Source organism: Protopterus annectens, chromosome 6.part0 (assembly GCF_019279795.1).
Source record: "Protopterus annectens isolate FY-2018-M chromosome 6.part0, PAN1.0, whole genome shotgun sequence".
Classification (NCBI taxonomy): Eukaryota; Metazoa; Chordata; order Ceratodontiformes; family Protopteridae; genus Protopterus; species Protopterus annectens.
In genome coordinates, this window is record NC_056737.1 from 1,708,331,340 (window position 1) to 1,708,348,510 (window position 17,171).

A 17,171-nucleotide genomic window follows, 5' to 3' on the forward strand; every position below is an offset into this window, starting at 1 on the left:
TTTTTTTTTTTTTTGTGCACAATATGAACACCAGTACCGAATTTATAAAATTCTCATATTGTTACAATTCTAGCATTTGCTTTTTGGATATGGAGGTTAAGAAGGATATTGCCAGTTGGGTTCAACCATCAGCTATAAGAACATGCCTAGTAAGGCTATGTTGTGTTATTCTAGCATGCAGACTTAAACATACCATAAAAGGACAACTGGTTAGGTTAAAACGTTTAATCACTGACACAGGCATTGGATAGACTCATTAAAGACTTACACAATATATATACACATAGGAGATATCCCACTGAGGTCATTAATAAAATGATTAACCAGGAAGAAAAGCACCAGTAATTTTAAAAAGCTTTTGGAAAACACAGAAAACAAACCTACAGTTGGCAGAAGGGGCACCTTTAAATGTCAGTATTCCATGTGCAGATATATTTCTGAAGGTCCATTTTTTAAGGTTTCTGGTAGTACTAAATTATACCCACCACCAGTTTTTTTTTTTTTACCTGTAATTCCACACATGTGGTTTATTTGGCCAAATGCTCCTCATGTGATGCATTCTACATACGAAAAACGAACAGGCAGTTCAGAAAGAGGATGTACGAACATTCATATGCCATTAAGATAAAGAATGTGGTCAATGCATTGGCCAAACACCCTTCAGTTTACAAGGTATTTACATTTTTTTTTTACTTTTGTGTAATTGACCATGTTAGCAGTGAATTTAATGGTAATAGAGAAGGAGAATTGGATTTTGGAGAGTTTAAAAGTTACATGTCTACAATATTCCTAGCTTAAACAGTAAAGTGAATTACAAAAGAACAAGATTATATTATAACAAATGCAAATAAAAGGCTTTATTATTTGTACATTTGGGAATGGGTTTCTTACATTCTGTATTTGCTACACACATTACTGTACAGTTTTTGTATACTGGATTTTAGGATCTGTTTCAAGAATAAACTGAAATGAGTAAGTGTTTCTATTAGTCATGTGAATTGTGTATGTTATTTAAACAGATGTTTTAGATCACTATTTAGTATTGTGAAGACTACCTATTAATGGTTGAAAGGGCTCAATCGATATTAAATTTGTATAAAAGCATAAAATTCAATTTTGTGCGCACTGTTTTTATTGTGAAGACGACCTATTTATTAATTATTTTACATTTATTAACCGGAGAGCTCATCTGGACATGTGTCCTTTTTCAGTGGAGGCCCAGGAGAAGAGCTCCAATATTAAACAATAAATTTAGTACAGGGTATAGTTAACATAATAAAAAGACCAGAGGCACTGATTTCATTGTTGCTGATGTTAGGTTTCAGACATGTTTCAGTTTAACTAAATCTGGGGCGTAGCAAGATAGCAGAGGGTGTAAATAGTGGGTTTTGTTAGCTATGCTACATGCATTAATGTTGATGAGGAGAGATGATTTTTTCCTATGGTGAGTTAGAGTAAGGCTAGTTTGGGGGAGGTAGGGTTGTGATGTATGTGTATTTGTGGGTCCTGGATTAGGATGGATGCCTCCTGCCAGTATTAATTGTATGTGTAGAAGGAGCTTGGAGAGTTAATTATTAAGGACCTTAGAAAAACTAAGAGAGATGAGATTTAGTAGTGGAAGTTTGTGTGAGTCTGTATTGGATGTGTAGAAGAGAGCTGGGGTAAAAAGCCCATTGATGAGTGTTCAGAAATGTTGGTGTTGTTGAGGAGTGGTGTAGAGGTGGAAAAGAGCGTTTTGAGAGGAGATTCTCATAAGAGGAGAGTTTATATGGAGATTCTCATAAGAGGAGACTTTATATAGTAAGAGTAGAGTAGAGCTTATAGTCAGGTGGAGTAATGTGCGTTTAGGAGACAGCATAGTGGAGAGTGCGATGGTGATGGTGTGGTTAGTGTTAATTGGGGGTAAGAGGGTAGTGTGTGTTAGAGGTTATGGTACAGTTAGTGGGAGGAGTTGTTAGGTGGGAGGGATGCAAAGGCTGTGTGTGATTAGTGTCTGAACTGTGGGTGTGGCTGTGGTTAACTACAACTGTAAGTGTAATGGGGGTGGATGGAAATAGGGGTAGGGGAGAGGAGAGAGCTCGAGCACAGCGAGGACAAACAAAGCAGGTTAAAACCAAAAACAACCAACCAGCCAAGTAATTGAAAGAGCTCAAATCGATTTTAAATTTGTACGTTCTTCTTTCGGCTTTTCCCAGTTAGGGGTCGCCACAGCAGAACTCCGGTCCGCTAAGGATTGGCAGTAGATTTTTTATGGTGCTGAGGTGCCAGCCCGACACCCAACCCTCAACAAAGGCATGCCCATTCACGCATGTCTTTCAAACACCACTCGACCGCGGGGAGGGCATGCAGACTCCACACACAAGATGCTCCAGCAGAGAATCAAACGGGAGAACCTCTTGCTGTGAGCTGACAACGCCACCGCGTGGTTTTTTTTACTTTTATAAAAGCATAAAATTCAATTTAGTGTGCCTTCTGAGCGTCATTAAGACAGCATTACAACCTGAAACGTTTCCACGTCCCAATTAATTTTCACGTTATAACTAACATGTCTCCTGACTAGGGCTCAAACACTTTGTGACCACGCTGCTGTTTCCAGAGATTAGCTTGAATCCAGGACAGTCAAAGCACACGTTTAAGCACTTCTGGCCTGCACTTATAACTAATGCTGACTGTGCTGCTGCTATACTTTTATGGGTTATACTGCTGCGGCATTACCATTGTAGGCAGCCCTTACGTTGAGTTGACTTCATTGCTGGCTCCTGCACTAACTTTTGCTAGTGTTTCTTAGTTTAGACAGTTGTTTGCAGTTTAATTCTTCAGCTCTGGGCTTTACATTTGTCATTTTATGTTAAGGAGACTCTGGATTGCACTCCAGTGACAAGGGATGGTAGCCTGGTCTATCCTAAGCTAGGAACAACAGATAAGAGAGAGAGTGGCCATCTGATTAGCCACAAGGCTATTTTGTGCCTTTAGCTAGTTTTCTACGCCTGGAAACGTTTCAGGTTGTAATGCTGTCTTAATGACGCTCAGAAGGCACACTAAATTGAATTTTATGCTTTTATAAAAATAAAAAAAAACACGCGGTGGCGTTGTCAGCTCACAGCAAGAGGTTCTCCCGTTGGCATGTTTGCCTGATGCTGCTCCACACATTCAGATTTCAGAAGTGTCCTGTATAGACACAGGCACATTAAACATTCCTTCAGCCACCTTCTGATAAAGGTAAAAATGGGCCTGTAACCATGGATATGAACTCTCCTGCCGTCTCCACAGCCACCTTTGTGGATATGGCCGTCCTTAGGCAATGTAGCAGTTGCCTCATGTTTACTGACAACCAACTAAAACCTTAAACTGATAAGGTATGCGACAGATTTATTTACACAATATCACTGGAAGCAAAGCTCGCACATACAAAAACTCCTTAAAATACAATATTCCTAAAACCCCAAAAAACTCACAGACATTACACCTACAATAAATATCCTCAGCTGCCTCAAAAAGCACTCCACGAAAACAGCATCCATCACAATACACACGGCCACATCCAAAGGAGCCTCATCTTCTAACCCCTTAAGGCAAACCACCACACAATCCAGCATTTTTGTCATAACGGATACTTTTTTAAGACACAGATGCCCCACTCACCAAACTGGGGAAAGAGAGAATCAGTCAGTTGCCTATCAGCGGCCAGGATCCAAGTCAAGCATGCACTCAAGGTCACTTGATCACAAGTACCAACATGACTCACTCAAAGGACATGCAGGTGTAAACCTGGGACATACCTTCCCGTACTGAGGGGGCGTACAACAGCAAGGAACTCTCAGACTGCATGTTCCATGCCAGTATAAGCCTAGCACTTACCAGCATTCTACCTTCAAGATCATCTTCACAGTAAGAAGAGATAAAAGACTTCAATAACTTGATTAGCTTTTGGTGTCACTCCAAACGGACACAATGCTTGTCAGCATGGGAAGTCATGATCAACAGACCACGCTGCTTTGCAAGGGATGGTCTGCACCTGTTCCCTCCACATTTCAAATATTAACTAAAACATTACTGCTCATTGGGCCCCCCCTTCTTTCAGCAATGCCAAAATGACAAACCTTCCAACATAGCTAAACCAATCTTCAAAAGCCTAAAAACATTACTGCTCAAACTCAGAATATAAACAAACTGTACAACCTCCAAGCTCTTCCACACATTTTGACCAGCTACTGCAGAGGCAAAGACTTAGGGTGGAAGTGTCTTGATTTATGCCAAACAAACAAACAGCTCAAAGCTGGTCAAACAGAATGACACACACATGCACACTTGAGCTTCATGTCCATATTACCAGAGTGCAATGCCCAGTGAGATAAAAATTCACTCAATATAAACAAGCAACTCAAAGCCAAATTTGAGGTAAAAATACCCTTCCATGCCAAGGACAACCATAAAGCTTTCTTTAGCCATGTCCACAGCCTCAAAGGTCGTATGCAACTATGTGCACAACTAATTGTTAATAGAACCGCCCACAATGAGCCAGAAGATATTGCAAATCTACAGGCAGACCAGTTCGGCTCTTATCAGCGAATATAACCCTCTTCTCAACTATCGCAATGGAGCAGGTCTTCAACAAATAATACAGGTCAATGAGCCACAACATCATAGGATGCCTCCCAAATAACATGAAATACAACCAGTCAGGACCGCTAGAGTTGCTATTTATCTGTAGCCCCAAGATGGGCTTCATGCCACGTGAATGGAGAACTGCAAAAACGTTCATTTACAAAATGGCAGGCCATCTACAGGTCTCTGGTAACTACAAAACTCCAAGTATGACTAGTCTAATATGCAAATTATGAAAAGAATTGCCGTGGAAATGATCAACAGTGACAGAAAATTTTCAGACACTGGCTCTAACCCAGTTTGGTTTCATCAAGGGCAGATCATGCCTTCTCAACTTGGTGGACTTCAAGAAGGTCATCAAAACAATGGATGAGGGCAAAATGTTGCATACAGATTACCTTGACATGGCCTAGGTGTTTGATACAATACCCTGATCTGGCACTGTATTCAAACTTGTAGATATAAACTTATAGGTCACTTGCTGGATAGCTCTTAGACCCAAGAAGTTAATATAACAGTCCACCTCCACAGAGAGGCCCGTCATTTGAGGAGTCCTCCAGGGCTCTGTGCTGGGTCTGCTCCCTTTCACATCTACTGCTTTGAATTTAAGGGTCTCTGGCTGACCTACATTTTCACAGAACTACAAACTATGTGCAGTCAAAGACCTCCAGGAAGGGCTGACTCAGACAAACAACAGATGCCAACATCACAATCTAAAATTGGCACCAATAAGTGCAAAAAAATAGTACCCTCTAGGAAGTCTGCTACCCCCAGAAACTACCTCGTTGATAACAGACCCCCAAGAGTAGACCCAGTAGTCGGGGATTTGGGGGCACATATAGACAGTAATCTGGCCTTCAACCACGGAGTGTCTACCATAGTAAGGAAGTCATAATGACTCAACTTATAAGCAAGGATAAGGCATCGAAGTCCAAGGAAATCATTCTACTGTATTCTGTCCTCATCAGACCAGTCACACAACCCCCCCCCCCGGTATGTACTTTACCAGGCACATACAACTCAACACCCACAGCAGTTCCTCACAAAAAGGATACAAGGGTGTAAACATGTCCTTTGCAGATCGTTTTAAAGTCCTATTCCTTGTACTGTGTCTCCTACAGAATGAGGGGTGGTCTATGCCTGGCACAGAACATATCCTTGGATCCCAATGATGGACCTTCTACACATATGCAAAACAGCAGCATCAGAATTATCCGACATGGAGGGATAGGTGGTACCTCAAGGACTAACCCTTCTCTGGAATGGGTTCTTCCCTAACCTAAATCAAGTACATCTTGGACCTATGGATGGGGAAATCTGAAATTTATCCCTGGTCTAGCACCAGTGTCCCTAATGGACAAAGGCAGCCTGTTAAGTGCTTCACCTCCCAAGCCCTACCCTACATGCAACCTTTAAAATAATCTTAAATTACCTAAACTGGTTGAATACATTTGGGGTGCATGGTTAGGCTTAAGGCCCCTGTGGTCATTAGTCTATTATACACCCATGGAGTTATGCATCAGGCCAAACACCACTTTCCTATGGAACATCCAACTACCCCTCCATCAATGAGGAGACTTGTACATCCCCTAAAAACTGTATGCTCAGAGATCCAGTCTGCACCCCAACTAGGAGACAAAATTCTGGACTTGGTCCTCACCAACATGTGACAGTTCTAATGCAACTTTCTGATCAATTCATATTAAGACTGAAACCAAATGCATCATCAAATACCTCAGTAATCAGAGATAATAAGGTTAAACTGTGACAACTTAGTGATGACCTGGCTAAAATCAACATGCCTCTCCAACCAGATTACCCCACTGTCTGTACAAAATGGTTTAACTCCAAATTCTACTTGCATGTGAATAGCTATGTAGATGCATCTGTCCTCCTGTAAAGCAAATACAATCCCAAATTTAAAGTAAATCCCTACAGTAGAAAACAACAACAAATGTAGCTACCAAGACGTCAAAAACACTCTTGCTCACAGACAGGAGCTCCTTGTTAAGTTTAGCAAATCAACAGTTATCCATCCACTCTACCCAACACAATACTCGCTAACTACTTCAACTACCCTTCTATATCCTGGGAAGCATACACCCATAAATATGATTCCTGGATTTAACAACGTGAATGCCCTAGACCAGCCAGTCCACACAACTGGGGTGCAAACACCCCTGACATGGCCCTCACACATTTGGGGGGGGTTGCATCCCCCAAAGAGTAATGTCCCCACAAGTGAGATCGGACCACAAAACTGTCTCCTTTGAAATAAAAATACCACCTAACCCTGGAACTTTTCAGAAATATTCCACAGAAAACCACCTGCTTTTAAGCCCTGTCTAAACCCAAAGAACACCACTGCTTCTGCACATTCCTTCACAGTCGCTGTACGACCATGTATACAGCTGCACAGAGACAATGACAAGCTCAAAAATAAGCCACCTTGGTGAAATCCCAGCATAAATAGGTTGTATAACAAAAGAAAGAAAATTATGTCCAAAAATAAAAAGTGCAATATCCAGCAACACAAAAATCCCCTCAAACTTAAATCAACTAAGAGGACTAAACTAAACTAAAAAGTCTCCCAAAGCCAAATTTATGGTAAATGTAGCCTCCCAGACTAAGGTAAGGCATATGAAAATTTCTGACTATGCCCCCAGCCTCAAACAATACATACAACATACCCAACTGATTGTAAATGGAACCACCTATTCTGAGCCAGAGAATATAGCTAATCTACTGGTCAACAAATTCGGCTCCAAATTCACCCTGCTTTTACTACAAGACACCTCAAGAAATACCCCCCAACTATCACTAGGGAAGAGGTCCCAAAAGCTCTCTCCAAGGCCAAAAACAATGCATCCATGGGACCTAATATGCCAGGTTGCCTCCTTAACAGCATGAAACATGGTCTATCAGGCCTACTAAAATCACCTTTCAACCAGACCCCTCAAACAGGCTTCATGCCAAACTAAGAGAACTGCAAGTATTATCCCTCTGCACAAGGGCAAGCCATTTACAAACCTAGGAAACTATAAACCCAAAAGACTGAGTAGTCGCATATGTAAACCCACAGAAAGGAAAAATCATGGATATGATAAATGACGACACAGGTAACCTTCAGACACTGGACCCAACTCAAGTTTGGATAGGTCATGCCTACTCAGCCTGGTGTACTTAGAGAAGGTCACAACAGCAACGGACAAAAAAAATCTTAAACTGGTCAAGGCATAATACAATGCCTCATTTGGGCATTGTAGATAAATTCACAAAATTAGATATAAACCCCTATGGCATTCGTTAACCTACAAACAGGAAGCAAAGTGGGGATGGGGTAACTCCACTAAATGGCAGGTTGCTAGTGGGATCCCTCAGGCCTCAGTGCTGTGGACACTCCTCTGCGGCATCTATGAAAAGTAAAATAGTAGAAGAGGCCACAGTTCATAGAGAATTGCAAGTTAACTGTAACAGAACCCCCCCCCCCCCAAATGACACTCGCCAAGAAGGCCAGACAGTCTAATAACTGCTGCCAGAGTCATGGCCTTAAACTTAACGAGAAGTGCACAAGTCTCTTACAGAAAAACATACTCCTGCAAATTGCTACACTGATTATACATCCCTAAGGGCAGACCCAGTGGTCAAGGATTTGGGAACACATGTAGACAATGACTTATTTATTTGAAGTTTTACCAGGATAGTCCACTGGGCTTCAAGAATCTCATTTTCAATGGAGTCCTGGGGAGAAAAGCTCCAGAAGTACATATAGTAATTCACTTACAAAAGTTTCAAGTAGAGTACAGTTAGAAAAAAAAAAAAAAGACTTTTGTTTTGATTTCCTTACTACGTTAGACATGTGACAGTCATTCTATGTTCAGCAACTTAAAAGCAAGAGTAAGTCATCTATTTACATTTGTTTACCGGGAAATTCCAACTGAACATTGTTCCTTTTTCAGTGGAGGCCCTTACCGGGAAATTCCAACTGAACATTGTTCCTTTTTCAGTGGAGGCCCGGGGAGAAAAGCTCCACAAAAAAGTAAATGTACAGCAGAGTACATGAAGAACAATTGCATATACATACAACAGCAAATAATAAACATAGCAGCAAACATTAGCTGATACTTTCTCCTGTATTCAACCTGAGTGGGGTAACAAGTCAGCTGCCTATCAGGTGCCAGGATCCGCCACATAACACATGCACAAAGGTCCCTCAACAACAGGTACAAATATGACCCTGTCATTATACATGTGGGTGTGAATGACCAGAGACGTACCTCCCTGGATTACATGAAGAGAAACATGGAGTAGCATTCGGATTATGTAGCCCAGGCAGGTATGACCCTAGCCCTGAGCAGCACCCTACCACCCAGAATGACACCACAGTACGAGCAGAAAATTATTGATTTCAACAACTGGCTAAGTTTCTGGTGTCATTCTAAGGGGATCCAGTATCTGTCTGCCTGGGATGACATGATTGACAGACCTCAATGCTTTGCCACAGATGGTCTGCATCTGTCACCCCTGGGCTTCCGGACACTTGCCAAGGCACTTGCCACCCCTATACAGTGCCTTTTTAAGCGGTGTTCCAAAGACCAAATTACCACCGTAACAGCTACAAACAAATGCAATCCGAGGGTCATGCTGCTCAACACTAGAAGTCTAAATCTCAAAATGCACTCGCTCAAAGCACTCCTTAAAATGGAGAACATCGACATTTGTGCTGTAACAGAGACCTGGTTCAAGGCAGCAGAAAGCACCCCTGTACTACCAGGCTATAACTCATTCCACACCTTTCGGCCCCAGAACTTGGACCGAAGCACAAAAGGCAGCGGTGTTTCCATATTCATAAAGAATGCGCACACCCCCAGACTGGTAGCCCAACATAACGTGTCAGAGATACTTCAGGTGCAGCTAACATTGGGTAAGACAATGATTCAGGCCGTAGCCCGCTATAGGTTCCCAAACATGACCCAAAAAACACTCCACGTTCCTAAGCACCCTGGAGAATATGAGGGTCCAACCTAACACTGTCATACTGGGCGACTTCAACTACCCCTCCATTAACTGGGAAAGCTACTCATGTACCAATGCACTTGCCCAACGTTTCCTGGAATTTATTAATTCCAATGCCCTGGACAAGCTTGTTCTTAGCCCCATTAGAGATAGCAACATCCTTGACCTGATCATTACTAACATGGGCAACCATTGCTCTACATCAAGAGTTAATTCCCTCCTGGTTATATCAGACCGCAAACTAATCACCTTGGAAATCCAACACCCCCCCCCGCAAATGTAACCACCATAAAAAGCTTCTCCAAAGCTAACTTTGGGCTCCTAAAAACAGAGGTGACTAACTTCATGGCACCCATACAAATGGAGAACAGTTGCATGACCATCAAATCATATACCAATGCACTATACCATACACAAATGCATGGATCCCGCCATACCCAATAGAACCAAGACAGCTCTCCTGCAAAAAAGGAAGCAAATCTAGTGGTCCCCTGCCATAAACAAACGCTACAACAGAAGGAGGAAACTGATATGGAATAAGGTGAAGTCCCAAGACTGGAAAGACTCCCCTATCAACCTCATCAAAAAGTTGAGATCCCTCATCAAATCCTCTAAAGCTAGCTATGAGAACAGAACTGCAGCAGATAGTAAAGACAACCACAAGGCCTTCTATAGTTATGTAAAGAATCTCCACAGTAATACCCAGATTTGCTCTGAGCTACTGCACAATGGTACCTCCTATACCGAGCCCATAGATATTGCCAATATACTGGCTGACAGATTCAGTGCCAACTTTACCCCCCCCCCCCAAGGGCCGATCACAATTCCAGAAGACTGCCAGGCACCCAGTATTACTGCTGCACAGGTTAAAACAGCACTGTCCAAGGCCAAGAATACAGCTTCTATGGGACCTGACAATATCCCTGGCTGTGTTCTCCATGAACTACAGAGTGAACTGGCACCTCACCTGTGTGCCCTGTTCAATCACAGCCTCACCTCAGGCTTTGTCCCTACCAAACAGTGCACTACTAGTCATCCCTCTCCACAAAGGAGGAGCGACTACAGACCCCGGGAACTATCACCCCATTAGCCTGAAGAGTCGGATATGCAAAGCTATGGAACGCACCATCATCATGGACCTAATAAATAAGGATTTAGGAATCTCTAAACTCTGGATTCCACACAGTTTGGTTTTGTGAAGGGTAGATCATGCCTGCTCAACTTCTTTGAGTCCGTCACCAGAGCTGTGGATGAAGGCAAGGTGGTTCAATACAGCCTACCCTGATCTGGCCAAGGCCTTTGATACCATTCCTCACTCCGGAATGATAGAAAAACTCACTAAGCTAGGCATCAACTCCTACATCACTAGGTGGGTTGCAAACTGGCTCACAGATAGAATCCACAGTGTGAAAGTGGCTGACTCCAAGTCAGACTGCCGACTAGTCATGCGTGGAGTCCCACAGGGTTCGGTCCTGGGTCCTCTCCTATTTGGTATCTACTTCTCTAAAGTCCAGACCAACACAAAGGGACTCTGGCTGACAAAGTCCGCAGACTATTGCAAGTTGGGAGCTGTTATTAACTCAAGTGATGCTGACATCCTACAGAAAGGCCTCACTGAGACCAGAGGCTGGTGTCAGAACCATGGCCTTAAGCTCAATGCCAATAATGTGTCGTCATCCCCTTTGGGAAAAACCCGGTTCCCATGAATTACCACATCAATGGTAATCCACTGAACACAGAAGGCGTTAGAAATGATCCGGGAACACAGGTTGACAGCAACCTCTCTTTTGAGCACCACACTGCCACTGTGGTCAGAAAGTCCTATGTGGCACATTTCATTACCAAGGGTTTTGCATCCAGGAAGAAAGAGGTCATAGTTTCCCTCTACTCTTCCCTCATTAGGCCAGTCATCAAGTACAATGCCCCATTTGGCATGTACCTCACTAGACAACTGCATAGGCCGCAAAAGTACCTCACAAAAATGATCCTAGGTCTTAAACACTTGCCCTATATGGGCAGACTCAAACTCCAACTATTCTCTGTCTCATATCGCCTACTTAGAGACCATCTTGACTTGACTTACAAAGCCATGCCTAACCCAGCTCTGTTAGAAATGTCAACTCTAAAGAAATCCCAATCTCTTCGCACCACATGCTCCAGAAACCTCAATTACATTACCACAATCAGAAGAACATGCTGGAGGGACAGGTTCATAACTCAATAGACTTCCCGTACATGTCAAACGGAGCACCTCACTGGCCCTCTTCAAGAGAGATCTTGACGAGTGGGTGAGAAATACAAACTTCACCCTGGGGATCACTCCAGTGGCTCTACTCGACAGAGGCACTGGGAACTAAGGTCGGGTGGCACAATGCCAGGGGAATCCCATGGGCTCGGCTTGTAAAGGCTCCAGGGTCATTAGCGTAGTACACACCTATTGGCAAAATTGAAGTGTATTAACCCACCAGATGCGCAGTAGCAAGCCCCGCCTATGACCATTTTGACTGCACTGCCCACCATTTGATTGAAAGATGCCACCAAAACACAAAGTAATTTAGACCTATATTTCGCCATTAATAAAGCAGTTTTTACAAATTTTCCATACTATATCACTACTATATTTTTTTTAATTTTAAAATATTACTGCTATTAACGCATGACATAGACATTTTTTTCCATATGTCACCAGTTTTAACATGGATTAAGAGGTAGAGAGCTAAATTCTTGAGTCAAAAATCAAGACGTCATTTAAATAGGGAGTGTTGACAGATATGCATACCACTCAGGTGTACCTGCAAGTATTTTGTAACACATTCATGAAGAAATTGTAAACAAATAAAAGCTGTACTTTTCCATAATCGAGGCAACAATTTTAAATGCGGTTAGACAGCTCCAAATGCAGTGTCTTTTCATGTGTTTGTTGATTATATGACTAGGTAATTGTAAAATACAAAAGGTATTTCTCTTTTGGAAACATTGTACATTTAAATTTGTAAACCCATGCGTGTTCTGCTCAACATTGGAAACGCATGTCAAGACACTGTATTTAGAGCTCATCAACTAGGTTGACGTTGTTTGCCCGTTAAAAGGATAGTCAAAAAAAGAAATTCTTGATGTTGTGAAACCTTTTCTCCTATCACATGGAATAAAAAATGTACAAATACACGTAGGGTGCACATGCAGTCATTGAGCCCTAAAGACAGCCGAAAGGATGTGATTCATCCTAGAAACAGCTGTTCGGTAGTACGTGGTTTCTTTTAAAAGCTCCATGTACTACTTTGAGAGGGAATAGTTGACAACGGAAACAACGGTTGTATATAAATTCATGTCTTTTATTTTACAAAATGAGTAAACATGTAATGTGAAGCCTGAGCCCCATCCGAAAGGTTGTGTTTTCCAAGCACTTTGGAACACGAGTATTTGGTTATCCGCTTGTGGAACATTTGAATGAAAAGGCCATTCGTGTCATTATTGTGCTTATTAAATGCTTCTTGTTTTTAATTCTACTGTTTCTACTACATGACACAGATTTAACGTTTTATATATATATATATATATATATATACACATTTGCATTGCGTGTCAATCACGACACATTGCCGTTGTTAATCCCCACCCTCCGGCATGTCAATCACGGCGGACACTCCCATTCCTGCGTGAACTTGGTGGTGGGTTAATACACTTCAATTTCGCCCACCTATTAACTTATACATACAATATTACACATAACAATTAACAGATATACCCAATATCTAGCTAAAGGCTAGAAATAAAGATCGGATGTACATACAAGTAGTACTAAGCTCAAACAGATACTGTTCTAAACTCAAACCCAAGGTCTAAAGACGTCATTTTGCCACTACACTCAGCACTCATAAGACCAGTCTGCAAGTACGTCTCCTTGCGCATATGCAACAAATGCGGCAGCCACAGAGATTCCTCACAGAAAGAGCATATGGTGCAATCAACATATCCTATGCAGACCGACCAAAGCCTACTAAAAGAGTTTACACGTGATCCAACCTTAATGGAGACCTACTGCACATTCGCAAAACAAACATCATAACCTATATAGGGACATCAACATTGCCTACAACATAAATATGACATGTTGGAGAGGCATGCTTCTCAGAGACTGACCCTTCCATGCAACAAGCTTCCCACTCATGCAAAGTTCTTCCTTACTCATATTCAAGTGTAACCTGAATAAGTGGATGAAGAATTATAAAATTTGCCCCTGGCACCTCTGTCCCCATTACAAAGACGGAGGTTATAAAACCTTAATCAGCCACACCCAAATGATTTACTCTAGTAATCATTATGATCCAAAACTAAACAGAAGGTAAAAACAGGCACCCGGGCTATTTTCATGCATATCCGCGCTCAGCTATCAATCAAAATACGAGCGATTAAAAGTTTTACAATCTCAAAAGTTTCAATAGAGTTCCTGTTACCAAAACAGTTTCATCACCCCCCCCCCAACAACATAACTTAACCGACATAACTGCAGGTATTAACTTCTGTAGATCCAAACTACAATGCTTTACTTCTACATTTGTATGTCACTCAGTACAATAATGATCAAAGAAATCCTACTTCCCAGCTCTTGTAGCATGCCCCTTCCTCTGCACAAGGCCTCTAAGATCCACGTGGCTGTCTCGTGGAACATTTTGATTTACAAATTGCAAAATACACCGACTGTAAACATTAAGATCCGTGTAACAGATGTTGACAAGAACTTTCCTAATTTCCTAAAATAAAAAAATCTACCCAAGTGCTACATGGAGCACCCCCGAATCCTTCTCTGGGATCGCACACGTTGTGGGGAATGGATGTAGAAAGTCTTAACCTTGATGGTGTGGAGACAAGCCTGCATTTCCAAAGCACTCACATTTAAAGTGCTCACAGTCCCAATTTTAAAAGGAAAAAAAACAGCACACACACAAAGGCCATGAAAAAAGGAAAGCAACGTATGCACTGCATGTTTCTTCAACATCCCTACCTTAAAAACTGCATAGCCAGCAGCAGTCTCAAATAACACCAGCATGCTTAAATCCTTTTGGTTATGCCACTCGGCAATAACCCGTACCGTTCGTAAACCACGATACAAAAGACCAAAAGTTCGGTTCTACCACATTGACCTCCTACGCCCAAAACACACGTTTCGCATTTGAGCATGCGCACTACAAAATTAAAAAAAATGTACACTTTCCAAGCATGCGTCACGATTTTGAAAAATAATGCATTCTTATAATAGCTAATAAATCATTATTTACTATACAAACAGTAAAGAAGTGTTAAACGTGGCAGCTAGCACTGTCGTAAACGCAGCGTTGCAGTGTCATTGGGACACGACGCTCAAAAAAAAAAAAAATAGCAACCAGACCACTACATTCCCCAGCATTCTCTATGTCTCTCCCATGCTCCTATCGGCTTTGGCGCTAAATAAAAAAAATATACGATTGGTGTATGTATGTATGTTAGATTTGTGTATCAGAAAATTAATGTATCCCGTTACAAAATACCAAATAAAATTAACCACCCCTCGAGATAATCATGAACTGAAGATACGGGGCTAAGCCCTATTAACCTACGTAAATGAACGCATTTTCTGGACGGAATTGTCACTATTGAAGTGACACCCCGACCATGTGTGCAAAAATGAGAAAAGGAGTTGTGGATGGATGGAGTTAGAAAGTATATTTATCATACACAGCACTTGGAAATCTGCAACTGCCCCCGACATGTGCATTAGCAAAGCTCGCCCACAGGTTACAGCCCGCCTATACGACGATTGAGACATGCCTCATTAATATAATATTCACATATCTCTAAAACGGTACATACTAAACACTGTTAAGCTGCTGAAAACGAATAAACCATTTGCTGTGTACTTATTAAACAGTACACAACTACGGAAAATTTTAATAAATCAATAGCTATTTTGTTTTATGCCCCCCAAAACCACAGGTTTTGTTGAGGATCTTTTGTTTGTAAACTAACGTTATCGGCTAACAGAAATGTAAATGAGCATGCTACACAGCTGTTTGTTTGCGTCTTTAGGCTTTTCCCGGTTAGGGGTCGTCACATCTGAACACCGGTCCGCTAATGATTGGTAGTGGATTTTTACGTACCGGGTTACCAGCCCTGACGCACAACCTTCAACGAAGGCACGCCCCATTCACGTATGCCTCCCGACAGAAGACGCTCTAGCTGAGAATCAAACGGGATAACGTCTTGCTATGAGGCGTCAACGCTACCGCAGCACCACCCCCTCGGTATGAGCATACACAGCTGTAATAAATATTATTTACAATAAATCAAGAAAAGTATAAACAAAGTAAGATGTCTGTGATAATTATTACAGTGTGTTGTCTAAGTGGGAATGATATAATTAGTTGAGTGAAGGGTGGGAAGAGCGTATGTGTGGCTGAAAAAAGAAGTTATGTTTGTTTGTGTCTTTCGGCTTTTCCCGGTTAAGGGTCGTCAGTCACAGCGGAACTCCGGTCCGCTAATGATTGGTAGTGGATTTTTGCGTACCGGGTTACCAGCCCTGACGCACAACCTTCAACCAAGGCACGCCCCATTCATGTATGCCTCCACACGGAAGACGCTCTAGCTGAGAATCGAGAAGTTATATTAAGTAAAAAAATTAAGTAAATGAGAAGTGTATATTGGTACAATGCGACCTGCCATATGAAGGACAATAAGAATGCTACTGGTGATATGGGGTGGATAACAGTGACATTTAGCTGTCCTAAATTTTGGGTAAGATAAGGTGTATTTTATTGAAGAATATAGACTTATAGAGAAGCAGTGATCTTTACAATGGAGTTTATTTTATGTGTGTGTTTTTTTTTTTTTTTGGGGGGGGGGGGGTAGAGAGATTATGGTTTCTAAGGCTGTAAGAGGAAGGTTTTCTAATTAGTTTGGCTGTTAGGGGGATAAAGGGTCTGGTTGTCAGGAATTTTGAATAGACTGGGATCCTAGGGAAGGTCAAAACATTTTTGAGCAGGAAGCCGTGTTCCGTTTTTCAGTGTTTTTTTTTTTTTTTTTTTTTTTTTACAATGGTGTTCATTCTTAAAGAAGTGGGTAATCTACAAATTTTATTGGTTATTGTTCAAATACACATGGAGTTTATTTTTTATGGGGGGGACTGTATTCTGATTGGAAGAGTAGAATTCCTTTGCCTATGGCTGTTCTGGCAGCTTTATTAAGAAAGAGGAGATTTTATTGGCCCAAACTAGGAGAGAGTAAACTTTTTTCCTTGTGTAATCGAGGTGGTGTGGTGGGAGATGTTAATGGAGGGATGAAGCCAAATGCCAAGGTATTTAAAAAAGCATAGTGTTTTTATGGGAGTGTTATTGTGATCATAGATATGTAAAGAGATGTTTGTTTTTGGTGCAGGTGAATCATAGTTCTGATTTTGCTAGAGTTGCAAAGGATACTTTTGTTGGAGACCCAGAGGATTAGGGCTAGGAAATTTGCTTGTAGGTGTGTCTGGAAATTGGTTTCTGAAATTGTGTGAAACAGGACTAAGCCATCTATGT

General features: G+C 41.7%; 1 protein-coding gene across 2 annotated transcripts in view; it reads right to left on the reverse strand.

Moving 5' to 3' along the window:
- Positions 1-15,617, reverse strand: part of NOP58 (NOP58 ribonucleoprotein) — a 581,042-nt gene extending 565,425 nt beyond the window's left edge. Inside the window, exons 1-2 of one of the 2 annotated variants that reach the window (XM_044075099.1) lie at positions 15,469-15,617; positions 14,624-14,804 (exon numbers count right to left, since the gene is read on the reverse strand). In XM_044075099.1, the coding sequence (XP_043931034.1) occupies positions 14,624-14,668 (45 nt within the window). In that variant the 5' untranslated portion in view covers positions 14,669-14,804; positions 15,469-15,617. Of the gene's footprint in view, positions 1-14,623; positions 14,918-15,468 lie in introns of those variants that run through there. The other variant, XM_044075098.1, reaches the window with a different exon arrangement.
- Between the last annotated feature and the right edge of the window lie 1,554 nt (positions 15,618-17,171).